The sequence below is a fragment of the Pseudophryne corroboree genome, unplaced genomic scaffold (assembly GCF_028390025.1).
Source record: "Pseudophryne corroboree isolate aPseCor3 unplaced genomic scaffold, aPseCor3.hap2 scaffold_776, whole genome shotgun sequence".
Taxonomy (NCBI): Eukaryota; Metazoa; Chordata; class Amphibia; order Anura; family Myobatrachidae; genus Pseudophryne; species Pseudophryne corroboree.
The window spans coordinates 182,501-197,500 of NW_026970355.1; the positions used below are offsets into that span (position 1 = coordinate 182,501).

Sequence of the window (15,000 nt, forward strand, 5' to 3'; positions counted from 1 at the left end):
CTCACATACAGGCACTCAAACTCAGGCACTCACACTCACACACAGGTGATCACATACAGGCAATCACACTCTGGCACTCACACTCACACACAGGTGCTCACATACAGGCACTCACACCCAGGCACTTACACTCACACACTGGCACTCACACTCACACACAGGTGCTCACACTCACACACAGGCACTAACACACAGGCACTCACACTCAGAAACAGGTGCTTACGCACAGGTGCTCACACACACAGGCACTCACACACAGGCGCTCACACTCACACACAGGCACTCACACAAAGGCGCACACTCGGGCACTCACACTCACGCGCTCATACTCACACACAGGTGCTCACACACAGGCGCACACACAGGCACTCACACACACACAGGTGCTCACACTCAAACACAGGTGATCACACTCACAAACAGGCACTCACACTCACGCACAGGCGATCACACACACACACACACACACACACTCACACACAGGTGCTCACACTCACACACAGGCGATCACAAACACAGGTGCTCACACTGACACAGGCGCTCATACTTTCGAACAGGCGCTCACACACAGGTGCATACACTCACATACAGGCGCACACACGCAGACAGGCGTTCACACACACACACACACACAGGCGCTCACACTCACACACACACAGGCGCTCACACTCACACAGAGGTGCTCACACTCACACAGATGCTCACACTCACACACAGGCACTCACACACAGATGCTCACACACACACACACAGGCACTCACACACAGATGCTCACACACACACACACACAGGCACTCACACACAGATGCTCACACACACACACACACACACACACACACACACACATGCACTCATATTCACACACAGGTGCTTACACACAGATGCTCACACTCACACACAGGCACTCACACACAGATGCTCACACACACACACACACACACACACACACACACACACACACACACACACGCACTCATATTCACACACAGGTGCCCACACTACACAGGCCCTTACACTCACACAGACGCTCACACTCACACAGGTGGTCACACTCAGGCCCTCACACTCACACACAGGTACTCACACAGGCGCTTACACTCACACACATCTATCTATCTCATATCTACCTATCTATCTATCTATCTATCATTTTATCTCATATCTATCTATCTATCTTATATCTATCTGTCTATCTATCTATCTAACTATCTATCTAATATCTATCTATCTATCTATCTATCTATCATTTTATCTCATATCTATCTATTTCATATCTATCTATCTATCTATCTATCTATCTTATATCTATCTATCTATCTATCTATCTATCTATCTAATATCTATCTATCTCATACCTATGTATCTCATATCTATATCTATCTATCTATCTATCTATCTAGCTATTTATTTCATATCTATCTATCTATCTATCTAATATCTATCTATCTATCTCATATCTATCTATATATCTATCTATCTATCTATCTATCTCATATCTATCTATCTATCTATCTATCTATCTAATATCTATCTATCTATCTCATATCTATCTATATATCTATCTATCTGTCTATCTCATATCTATCTATCTATCTCTCTCATATCTATCTATCTATCTATCTCATATCTATCTATCTATCTATCTAACTCATATCTATCTATCTATCTATCTCATATCTATCTATCTATCTATCTATCTGTCTATCTCATATCTATCTATCTATCTATCTATCTATCTATCTATCTATCTATCTATCTATCTATCTAGTATCAATCTATTTATCTAATATTTATCTATCTATTTCATATCTATCTATCTGTCTATCTATCTATCTATCTATCTAATATCTATCTATCTATCTATCTATCTATCTATCTATCTATCTATCTATCTATCTATCTATCTATCTATTTTAAAGATAAAGAAGTCAATCAACTTGAATAGCAGCACTCTTCCCCTTCAACAAAAGATTAAATTCTTCTTTAATGAAAAAAACAATATATTCTATACTTTATTATTTAAAATTGAGGTTACGATACCCATATGTGATGCAAATATGTTAAATATTACCACATATGATGTATTATGTCCTTTTAAAGAAGGATATACATGTGAAATATAAAATCAAATAGAGACAGAATAACGTGTAAGAAGGAAAAATAATTTTTTTTATTTTTTATGTGAATACATTTTATTAAAAGAAAATGCTTGTGTGCTGTCTTAATTCTGTAATTTACGCAAATACCTCTGATAAAAAAGGTAGTAAAATAATCACTCAAGACTACCACTGACTGTTATTGCCAGTGATGTCTATGAAATAGCTACAAAGAAATGTTTTCTTTGTAACATTACTAACACTTCCTTTTGCAAAGAATAATACTGTAACATTTGTTGCTAAAGGGTGAAAGAATTTCTTCCAGCAGTGTTACTCATCAGATGACGGTATAATTGCCTGTAGATGTAATCAACTAAGGCTCATATTGCCCTGTATAACATCGATGTTTATTAACACTTTCAGTGACTGCTGTTTCTTATATATCTGAATAATGATTCAGCTGCCTGTTATTATACTAATGTGAGATTAACATTGTCAGACAACTTTACTGTGTCAATGGGTCTTTAAAGTTGCCACTAGTGCTTGATAATACTGTGAGTATTAATTCATAACACTCACTAATATCTAAATACAACAGCTTTATGACAGTCTGTATATAATAGAGAGATGCAGGATTGCACCATATGTCTTAATTATCTGCCTAACAATAATCTGAATAGACTGTTATGTCATCAGACTTTTATTTGTCAATTTGAGTTATAGACACCATAGACTACATTAATTGGGTCATAATTCATTTATATATTTTAATGACAGTTCCACCTTAATAGTACCTTGCTGCCTTACTGGTGTTGTTTTAAATATCTATAGGTACATAGTCATTTGACCCTAGGCACATAAATTGCCGTTCATCCAGCATCTGACATAGCTGAGAACAGCCACACTGATCCCTCTATCTCCAAATGGTAATATACATGACCCAAACTGATGTGATCTCACATTATAGCAGCCAGCGAGCATCTCGTGTTGCAAACAGTACTCCCCTCTATATTAACATTAGTAGCCTATATTAGTTCACAGGTATTAGGTACATTTTTATAGACAGTATAGACAGCGCACAGCGATGCCAATGCGCATTTCACTTGGCTAAGCTTCGTCAGGGCTATAGTACTCGGCGCCCGCCCCAGGAAGTATACTTATGCATTTCAACTACCTATCATAGGATCTATCTATCTATATATTTCATATCTATCTATCTTATATCTGTCTATCTATCTATCTATCTATCTATCTATCTATCTAGTATCAATCTATTTATCTAATATCTATCTATCTATCTATCTCATATCTATATATCTTTCTATCTATCTATCTATCTATCTATCTATCTATCTATCTATCTATCTATCTATCTATCTATCTATCATGTCATGTATTTTTGAATCTATCTACTGTATGTCATGTATGTTGATGTATTTATTGAGCAATCCATCCATCCATCCCGTGTGTCTGTAGTGTAGTTTGCATGTAGCCGGTAGAGGAGCAGAGGTGTTCCGGGAATTAGCGGAGCTGCTGCAGATAACTGCTCTCATTATTTCACAGCCAAACAGCAGGATGGAGCGGCGGCGATGGAAATGCAACCCTTGAAAAGCGCTGAGGGAGGAGACGGGGATGAAAAGGAGAAAAAGAAATCAAACCCGCATAAAAAGGAAAAGTCTGTGCTACAGGGAAAGCTGACAAAGCTGGCCGTGCAGATCGGGAAAGCCGGTAGGTCAGATGACCCCAGTATGTGGTATAATGTGCTACAGGGAAACCTGACAAAGCTGGCCGCGCAGATCGGGAAAGTCAGATGACCCCAGTATGTGGTATAATGTGCTACAGGGAAAGCTGATAAAGCTGGCCGTGCAGATCAGGAAAGTCAGATGACCCCAGTATGTGTATAATGTGCTACAGGGAAAGCTGATAAAGCTGGCCGTGCAGATCGGGAAAGTCAGATGACCCCAGTATGTGTATAATGTGCTACAGGGAAAGCTGACAAAGCTGGCCGTGCAGATCGGGAAAGTCAGATGACCCCAGTATGTGTATAATGTGCTACAGGGAAAGCTGATAAAGCTGGCCGCGCAGATCGGGAAAGTCAGATGACCCCAGTATGTGTATAATGTGCTACAGGGAAAGCTGATAAAGCTGGCCGCGCAGATCGGGAAAGTCAGATGACCCCAGTATGTGGTATAATGTGCTACAGGGAAAGCTGACAAAGCTGGCCGTGCAGATCGGGAAAGTCAGATGACCCCAGTATGTGTATAATGTGCTACAGGGAAAGCTGATAAAGCTGGCCGTGCAGATCGGGAAAGTCAGATGACCCCAGTATGTGTATAATGTGCTACAGGGAAAGCTGATAAAGCTGGCCGCGCAGATCGGGAAAGTCAGATGACCCCAGTATGTGTGTAATGTGCTACAGGGAAAGCTGACAAAGCTGGCCGCGCAGATCGGGAAAGTCAGATGACCCCAATATGTGTATAATGTGCTACAGGGAAAGCTGATAAAGCTGGCCGTGCAGATCAGGAAAGTCAGATGACCCCAGTATGTGTATAATGTGCTACAGGGAAAGCTGACAAAGCTGGCCGTGCAGATCGGGAAAGTCAGATGACCCCAGTATGTGTATAATGTGCTACAGGGAAAGCTGATAAAGCTGGCCGTGCAGATCGGGAAAGTCAGATGACCCCAGTATGTGTATAATGTGCTACAGGGAAAGCTGATAAAGCTGGCCGTGCAGATCAGGAAAGTCAGATGACCCCAGTATGTGTATAATGTGCTACAGGGAAAGCTGACAAAGCTGGCCGTGCAGATCGGGAAAGTCAGATGACCCCAGTATGTGTATAATGTGCTACAGGGAAAGCTGATAAAGCTGGCCGTGCAGATCGGGAAAGTCAGATGACCCCAGTATGTGTATAATGTGCTACAGGGAAAGCTGACAAAGCTGGCCGTGCAGATCGGGAAAGTCAGATGACCCCAGTATGTGTATAATGTGCTACAGGGAAAGCTGATAAAGCTGGCCGTGCAGATCGGGAAAGTCAGATGACCCCAGTATGTGTATAATGTGCTACAGGGAAAGCTGATAAACTGGCCGTGCAGATCGGGAAAGTCAGATGACCCCAGTATGTGTATAATGTGCTACAGGGAAAGCTGACAAAGCTGGCTGTGCAGATCAGGAAAGTCAGATGACCCCAGTATGTGGTATAATGTTCTACAGGGAAAGTTGATAAAGCTGGCCGTGCAGATCAGGAAAGTCAGATGACCCCAGTATGTGGTATAATGTTCTACAGGGAAAGCTGATAAAGCTGGCCGTGCAGATCGGGAAAGTCAGATGACCCCCAGTATGTGTATAAAGTGCTACAGGGAAAGCTGATAAAGCTGGCCGTGCAGATCGGGAAAGTCAGATGACCCCAGTATGTGGTATAATGTGCTACAGGGAAAGCTGATAAAGCTGGCCGCGCAGATCGGGAAAGTCAGATGACCCCAGTTTGTGTGTAATGTGCTACAGGGAAAGCTGACAAAGCTGGCCGTACAGATCGGGAAAGTCAGATGACCCCAGTATGTGGTATAATGTGCTACAGGGAAAGCTGACAAAGCTGGCCGTGCAGATCGGGAAAGTCAGATGATCCCAGTATGTGTATAATGTGCTACAGGGAAAGCTGACAAAGCTGGCCGTGCAGATCGGGAAAGTCAGATGACCTCAGTATGTGTATAATGTGCTACAGGGAAACCTGACAAAGCTGGCCGTGCAGATCGGGAAAGTCAGATGATCTCAGTATGTGTATAATGTGCTACAGGGAAAGCTGATAAAGCTGGCCGTGCAGATCGGGAAAGTCAGATGACCCCAGTATGTGTATAATGTGCTACAGGGAAAGCTGATAAAGCTGGCCGTGCAGATCGGGAAAGTCAGATGACCCCAGTATGTGTGTAATGTGCTACAGGGAAAGCTGATAAAGCTGGCCGTGCAGATCGGGAAAGTCAGATGACCCCAGTATGTGTATAATGTGCTACAGGGAAAGCTGATAAAGCTGGCCGTGCAGATCGGGAAAGTCAGATGACCCCAGTATGTGTATAATGTGCTACAGGGAAAGCTGATAAAGCTGGCCGTGCAGATCGGGAAAGTCAGATGACCCCAGTATGTGTGTAATGTGCTACAGGGAAAGCTGATAAAGCTGGCCGTGCAGATCGGGAAAGTCAGATGACCCCAGTATGTGTATAATGTGCTACAGGGAAAGCTGATAAAGCTGGCCGTGCAGATCAGGAAAGTCAGATGACCCCAGTATATGTATAATGTTCTACAGGGAAAGCTGACAAAGCTGGCCGTGCAGATCAGGAAAGTCAGATGACCCCATTATGTGTATAATGTGCTACAGGGAAAGCTGACAAAGCTGGCCGTGCAGATCGGGAAAGTCAGATGACCCCAGTATGTGGTATAATGTGCTACAGGGAAAGCTGATAAAGCTGGCCTTGCAGATCGGGAAAGTCATATGACCCCAGTATGTGTATAATGTGCTACAGGGAAAGCTGACAAAGCTGGCCGTGCAGATCGGGAAAGTCAGATGACCCCAGTATGTGTATAATGTGCTACAGGGAAAGCTGATAAAGCTGGCCGTGCAGATCGGGAAAGTCAGATGACCCCAGTATGTGTATAATGTGCTACAGGGAAAGCTGATAAAGCTGGCCGTGCAGATCAGGAAAGTCAGATGACCCCAGTATGTGTATAATGTGCTACAGGGAAAGCTGATAAAGCTGGCCGTGCAGATCGGGAAAGTCAGATGACCCCAGTATGTGTATAATGTGCTACAGGGAAAGCTGATAAAGCTGGCCGTGCAGATCAGGAAAGTCAGATGACCCCAGTATGTGTATAATGTGCTACAGGGAAAGCTGACAAAGCTGGCCGTGCAGATCGGGAAAGTCAGATGACCCCAGTATGTGGTATAATGTGCTACAGGCAAAGCTGATAAAGCTGGCCGTGCAGATCGGGAAAGTCAGATGACCCCAGTATGTGTATAATGTGCTACAGGGAAAGCTGATAAAGCTGGCCGTGCAGATCGGGAAAGTCAGATGACCCCAGTATGTGTGTAATGTGCTACAGGGAAACTTGATAAAGCTGGCCGTGCAGATCGGGAAAGTCAGATGACCCCAGTATGTGGTATAATGTTCTACAGGGAAAGCTGATAAAGCTGGCCGTGCAGATCGGGAAAGTCAGATGACCCCAGTATGTGGTATAATGTTCTACAGGGAAAGCTGATAAAGCTGGCCGTGCAGATCGGGAAAGTCAGATGACCCCAGTATGTGGTATAATGTGCTACAGCGAAAGCTGATAAAGCTGGCCGCGCAGATCGGGAAAGTCAGATGACCCCAGTATGTGGTATAATGTGCTACAGGGAAAGCTGATAAAGCTGGCCGTGCAGATCAGGAAAGTCAGATGACCCCAGTTTGTGTGTAATGTGCTACAGGGAAAACTGATAAAGCTGGCCGTGCAGATCGGGAAAGTCAGATGACCCCAGTATGTGGTATAATGTGCTACAGGGAAAGCTGACAAAGCTGGCCGTGCAGATCGGGAAAGTCAGATGACCCCAGTATGTGGTATAATGTGCTACAGGGAAAGCTGACAAAGCTGGCCGTGCAGATCGGGAAAGTCAGATGATCCCAGTATGTGTATAATGTGCTACAGGGAAAGCTGACAAAGCTGGCCGTGCAGATCGGGAAAGTCAGATGACCTCAGTATGTGTATAATGTGCTACAGGGAAAGCTGACAAAGCTGGCCGTGCAGATCGGGAAAGTCAGATGACCCCAGTATGTGTATAATGTGCTACAGGGAAAGCTGATAAAGCTGGCCGTGCAGATCAGGAAAGTCAGATGACCCCAGTATGTGTATAATGTGCTACAGGGAAAGCTGATAAAGCTGGCCGTGCAGATCGGGAAAGTCAGATGACCCCAGTATGTGTATAATGTGCTACAGGCAAAGCTGATAAAGCTGGCCGTGCAGATCGGGAAAGTCAGATGACCCCAGTATGTGTATAATGTGCTACAGGGAAAGCTGACAAAGCTGGCCGTGCAGATCGGGAAAGTCAGATGACCCCAGTATGTGTATAATGTGCTACAGGGAAAGCTGACAAAGCTGGCCGTGCAGATCGGGAAAGTCAGATGACCCCAGTATGTGTATAATGTGCTACAGGGAAAGCTGATAAAGCTGGCCGTGCAGATCGGGAAAGTCAGATGACCCCAGTATGTGTATAATGTGCTACAGGGAAAGCTGATAAAGCTGGCCGTGCAGATCGGGAAAGTCAGATGACCCCAGTATGTGTATAATGTGCTACAGGGAAAGCTGACAAAGCTGGCCGTGCAGATCGGGAAAGTCAGATGACCCCAGTATGTGTATAATGTGCTGTGGGAATGGCTGAGGTCTATGTGTGATCCGCAGATTTAGCTGTAACGAGTGGTGTGAGAACGGAGAGCAGAGCGTCTGTGGTCAGAAGAGATGACTGTGGACGTGCGCTGATCATGTGACAGACGTGTAACAATGTATCACACACATTATTCATGTAGACAACGTGTGGTGTGTGACTGGACAGCGACGTCTCTCTGCGTGGGGCTCACATGGACAGAGGGTGGGGACAGACTGATCAGGCCATGCTGGGCGTCGGTGGGAGACATGGTGGGGGTGAGTGTACATGGGGGCGCCTGCTGCTGTGGGAGGCATTCCACATGCAGACCATACACTAAATAAATCCCGCCAGTGACCTATGTAAGACGTGTTTCCTCTTTCCCAAAAAGCGCCGGACTATCTGCGTTTTTCAGCATTGTATACCAACAATTCCCTGACACTGCTCAGTCTGACACTGGTCTCCTTTGTCCTGCAGGTTTGGTAATGTCGGCGATCACGGTGATTATCTTGGTGCTGTACTTTGCTATTGATACATTTGTTGTCAATAAAATCCAGTGGTTGCCGGAGTGCACGCCCATCTACATCCAGTACTTTGTGAAGTTCTTCATCATCGGTGTGACCGTGCTGGTTGTGGCCGTCCCGGAAGGGCTTCCTCTGGCTGTCACTATATCCCTGGCATATTCAGTAAAAGTAAGTCTCCGCCTTTGCCCGGCTCGGTCTGATGAAGGGTTTGTCTCTCGTTTATTGCCCATTACAGGAAAGAGCGTCAGTGGTCACCAATCATTTCACGATTATATGGACCACGTGAAAGTTCCTCCTTTCCTGTTACAATGCTTTGTGTAACTGTATAACATTTAATGGTGGAAATGTTTTCCATAAATTGTTTTCCAGAAAATGATGAAAGATAATAATCTGGTGCGACATTTAGACGCATGTGAGACAATGGGAAACGCCACAGCCATCTGCTCCGATAAGACCGGAACGCTGACTACAAACCGAATGACTGTGGTTCAAGCCTTTATTGGTGATGCCCACTATAAGGAAATCCCGGGCCCTGATGCCCTGCCAGCCAAAACCTTAGATCTTCTAGTACATGCCATAGGCATCAACAGCGCGTACACCTCCAAGGTCCTGGTAAGTAGTTGCCCCCTCCCCTGTAGGCAGTGGCACTGCTATGGGCTCAGATGGTGCAATACTGTACATAGCATAGTGGTATGGGGACACCAGGGATCTACATGAAGGGTGTGGCAGATACAGAGATGTGGGACAGGGCTTAGGCCCAAGACTCTCCCATTCCCTCCAGTCACTGTTCCCAGTATCATGGCAGCCAGAGAGGGGACACCAGCCTTACGTTCTGCATTCACGCAGCCATCAACTTTCAGGTTTTCTCTCCCAGCCTGCAGAAAGGGACGGTGGGCTACCACGGCAAGTTGGAAACAAAACCGAGTGTAGTTTATTGGGATTTGTGTTGGATCTAAAGCGAGATTACCAGACGGTGCGGAGCGTCATCCCAGAGGAGAAACTCTACAAAGTCTACACCTTCAATTCCGTCAGGAAGTCCATGAGCACCGTGGTCAAACTGCAGGATGGCAGCTTCCGCATGTACAGCAAAGGTGCTTCCGAGATCATCCTGAAGAAGTAAGTGCCGCCGATTGCTAGTGAGCATGGTCCGGTGTGATCTTGTTGTAAGGAGCGGTCAGTCTAGAACGTGCGCCCAACGTGTTCCCCACCCGGGGTGGTCCTTGCTGGGCTTGTATAACCAAATAATGTTTAATGAAAGAATTTTCATAAATAATGTGAAATGGGAGGAAGAAAGAAAAAAATGGGGGGGGGGGGGGGGGGGGGGGGGGCATGCAACAGATCACAAAGATCAAAATGTTATATATCAATGACAGATATATATATATATATATATATGCCTAGCATACGGAGTAATACAGGAGACTGTTGACAGAGGAACCATAGGCCACAAGAGCCCAGTGGTCACCTGAGCTGTCACAGGGACCATCAGTAACAGGAAAGTACATATACAATTGAGTCAGAGACCAACAGTCAGACGGGAGGGGAACCGTGATGCGTCAGCCAAGGGAACAGGTGGATGACGCGGATGATGATATTCCACGTGGTACGTGTGCCAGATAGCAGAAGTTATACAGCCGTAGAGGGAATGGACTGAAACTTCCAAAACAATTTTGCATTTCACCACTTTTATAATTTGCCAAATTAGGTTTTGAGTAGGTTTTAGTAATTCCTGTGATATTCCGGGGTATCAGGAGTAAGACAGAGATGACGGCACACTAACGCCTGTGACTCGAAAGATGAGCCCTCGTTTATCCGTCCATATTGCAGCCTATCTAGGACATGACCAAAGATAAAGAGCGGGGAATCCACATCCCCTAAGTAAGGATTCTCTTCAGTTGCGTCAGGACCATATACCAGCGGACATAAAGCTTAAGAGTATTTCTCTAACGTCCTAGTGGATGCTGGGGACTCCGTAAGGACCATGGGGAATAGACGGGCTCCACAGGAGACATGGGCACTTTAAGAAAGAATTTAGATTCTGGTGTGCTCTGGCTCCTCCCTCTATGTCCCTCCTCCAGACCTCAGTTTGAATCTGTGCCCGGACGAGCTGGGTGCTTTTCAGTGAGCTCTCCTGAACTTGCTGTAAGAAAGTATTTTGGCCCTCATTCCGAGTTGTTCGCTCGCAAGCTGCTTTTAGCAGCTTTGCACACGCTAAGCCGCCGCCTACTGGGAGTGAATCTTAGCTTATCAAAATTGCGAACGAAAGATTCGCAATATTGCGAGAAGACTTCTCTGTGCAGTTTCTGAGTAGCTCCAGACTTACTCTGCCAGTGCGATCAGTTCAGTGCTTGTCGTTCCTGGTTTGACGTCACAAACACACCCAGCGTTCGCTCAGACACTCCTCCGTTTCTCCGGCCACTCCCACGTTTTTCCCAGAAACGGTAGCGTTTTTTCACACACACCCATAAAACGGACAGTTTCCGCCCAGAAACACCCACTTCCTGTCAATCACATTACGATCACCAGAACGAAGAAAAAACCTCGTAATGCTGTGAGTAAAATACCTAACTGCATAGCAAATTTACTTGGCACAGTCGCACTGCGGACATTGCGCATTAGCGACTAATCGCTCCGTTGCGAGAAAAAAATAACGAGCGAACAACTCGGAATGACCCCCTTTGTTAGGTTTTTTATTTTCAGGGAGCTCTGCTGGCAACAGACTCCCTGCATCGTGGGACAGAGGGGAGAGAAGCAGCCCTACTCTCTGAAGCTAGGTCCTGCTTCTTAGGCTACTGGTCACCATTAGCTCCAGAGGGATCAGTACACAGGATCTCACCCTTTGTCGTCCGATCCCGGAGCCGCGCCGCCGCCCCCCTCGCAGAGCCGGAAGACAGAAGCCGGGTGAGTATGAGAAGCAAGAAGACTTCGAAATCGGCGGCAGAAGACTCCGTTCTTCACATGAGGTAACGCACAGCACTGCAGCTGTGCGCCATTGCTCCCACACACCTCACATACTCCGGTCACTGTAAGGGTGCAGGGCGCAGGGGGGGGCGCCCTGGGCAGCATATGGACCTCTGTTGGCAAAAGTACTCATATATACAGTTGGGCACTGTATATATGTATGAACCCCCGCCAAAAAGATATGTATTTTAGCGGGACAGAAGCCCGCCGTCGAGGGGGCGGGGCTTCTCCCTCAGCACTCACCAGCGCCATTTTTTCTCTACAGCTCCGCTGAGAAGAAGCTCCCCAGGCTCTCCCCTGCAGATCACGGTAGGAAAGGGTAAAAAGAGAGGGGGGGCACATAATTAGGCGCTAAAAACACAATGGCCCTCATTCCGAGTTGTTCGCTTGGTAAATTTCATCGCATCGCAGCGTTTTTCTGCTTAGTACGCATGCGCAATGTTCGCACTGCGACTGCGCCAAGTAAATTTGCTATGAAGATAGTATTTTTACTCACGGCTATTTCTTCGCTCCGGCGAACGTAATGTGATTGCCAGGAAATGGGTGTTACTGGGCGGAAACACGGCGTTTTATGGGCGTGTGGATGAAAACGCTACCGTTTCCGGAAAAAACGCAGGAGTGGCTGGAGAAACGGGGGAGTGTCTGGGCGAACGCTGGGTGTGTTTGTGACGTCAAACCAGGAACGACAAGCACTGAACTGATCGCAGATGCCGAGTAAGTCTGAAGCTACTCAGAAACTGCTAAGTAGTTTGTAATCGCAATATTGCGAATACATCGTTCGCAATTTTAAGAAGCTAAGATTCACTCCCAGTAGGCGGCGGCTTAGCGTGTGTAACTCTGCTAAAATCGCCTTGCGAGCGATCAACTCGGAATGAGGGCCAATATACAGCAGCTACTGGGTTAACATTAAGTTACTGTGTAATTCCTGGGTCATATAGCACTGGGGTATGTGCTGGCATACTCTCTCTCTGTCTTTCCAAAGGGCCTTGTGGGGGAACTGTCTTCAAAAAGGGCATTCCCTGTGTGTGTGGTGTGTCGGTACGCTTGTGTCGACATGTCTGATGAGGAAGGCTATGTGGAAGCAGAGCGGGAGCAAATGAATGTGGTGTCTCCGCCGACGGCACCGACACCGGATTGGATGGATATGTGGAAGGTTTTAAATGATAATGTTAATTCCTTACATAAAAGGTTGGAAAAAGCTGAAGCCTCAGGACAGTCAGGGTCCCAACCCGTGCCTGATCCTATGTCGCAGAGGCCGTCAGGGTCTCAGAAGCGCCCACTATCCCAAATTGTTGACACAGATACCGACACGGATTCTGACTCCAGTGTCGATTACGATGATGCAAAGTTACAGCCAAAATTGGCTAAATCCATCCGTTATATGATTATAGCAATGAAGGATGTGTTGCACATCACAGAGGAAACCCCAGTCCCTGACAAGAGGGTTCATATGTACGGGGAAAAAAGGCAAGAGGTGACCTTTCCCCTTCACATGAGCTAAATGAGTTATGTGAAAAGGCTTGGGAATCTCCAGATAAAAAACTGCAGATTTCCAAACGGATTCTTATGGCGTATCCCTTCCCGCCAACGGACAGGTTACGCTGGGAATCCTCCCCTAGGGTGGACAAAGCTTTAACACGCTTATCCAAGAAGGTAGCCCTGCTGTCACATGATACGGCCACCCTTAAAGATGCTGCGGATAGAAAACAGGAGGGTACCGTGAAGTCCATTTATACACATTCAGGTACCTTACTGAGGCCGGCAATCGCGTCGGCCTGGGTGTGTAGTGCTGTAGCACCATGGACGGATACCTTATCTGAGGAACTTGATACCTTAGACAAGGATACTATATTAATGACCCTGGGGCATATTAAAGACGCTGTCCTATATATGAGAGATGCTCAAAGAGACATTAGCCTACTAGGTTCTAGAATAAATGCTATGTCGATTTCTGCCAGAAGGGTCCTGTGGACTCGGCAATGGGCAGGTGATGCCGACTCAAAAAGGCACATGGAGGTTTTACCTTATAAGGGTGAGGAATTGTTTGGGGAGGGTCTCTCGGACCTGGTCTCCACAGCTACGGCTGGAAGTCCTTTCTTGCCAGGGGCAGGTGCAGAGGAATGAAGCTGCACAACACAGCTAGTTCCCAGGAACAGAAGTCCTCCCTGGCTTCCACTAAATCCACCGCATGACGCTGGGGCTCCACAGGCGGAGCTAGGCCCGGTGGGGGCGTGTCTCCGAAATTTCAGCCACAAGTGGGTTCACTCCCAGTTGGATCCCTGGGCAATAGATATTGTGTCTCAGGGATACAAGCTGGAATTCGAAGAGATGCCCCCTCACCGATACCTCAAATCAGCCCTGCCAGCTTCCCCCTTAGAGAGGGAAATAGTGTTAACTGCAATTCACAAATTGTATCTTCAACAGGTGGTGGTCAAGGTTCCCCTCATTCAACAAGGAAAGGGTTATTATTCGACCATGTTTGTGGTACCGAAACCGGACGGTTCGGTCAGACCCATATTGAATTTAAAATCCCTGAACATGTACCTAAAAAGGTTCCGGTTCAAGATGGAATCGCTGAGAGTGGTCATTGCAAGCCTGGAAGGGGGGATTTTATGGTGTCTCTGGACATAAAGGATGCTTACCCTCATGTCCCCATTTATCCACCTCATCAGGCGTACCTCAGATTTGTGGTACAGGATTGTCATTACCAATTTCAGACATTGCCGTTTGGTCTCTCCACGGCTCCGAGAATATTTACCAAGGTAATGGCGGAAATGATGGTACTCCTGCGGAAGCAAGGGGTCACAATTATCCCATACTTGGATGATCTCCTCATAAAAGCGAGGTCAAGAGAGCAGTTGCTGAACAGCGTATCACTTTCTCTGGAAGTGTAACGGCAACACGGCTGGATTCTAAATATTCCAAAGTCGCAGTTGGTTCCTACGACTCGTCTGCCTTTCCTGGGCATGATTCTGGACACAGACCAGAAAAGAGTTTATCTCCCGATAGAGAAAGTTCAGGAACTCATGACACTGG

The 15,000-nt window shown here is 46.3% G+C and overlaps 1 protein-coding gene across 1 annotated transcript in view; it reads left to right on the top strand.

Annotated features, from left to right (window-relative positions):
* LOC135040870 (plasma membrane calcium-transporting ATPase 2-like) overlaps positions 1-15,000 on the top strand; it is a gene marked incomplete at its 3' end in the record, with an annotated part of 272,154 nt that overhangs the window by 179,924 nt on the left and 77,230 nt on the right. Inside the window, exons 4-7 of the mRNA XM_063954874.1 lie at positions 3,660-3,824; positions 8,957-9,171; positions 9,373-9,615; positions 9,878-10,119. Of these exons, the coding sequence (XP_063810944.1) occupies positions 3,660-3,824; positions 8,957-9,171; positions 9,373-9,615; positions 9,878-10,119 (865 nt within the window). The remainder of the gene's footprint in view (positions 1-3,659; positions 3,825-8,956; positions 9,172-9,372; positions 9,616-9,877; positions 10,120-15,000) is intronic.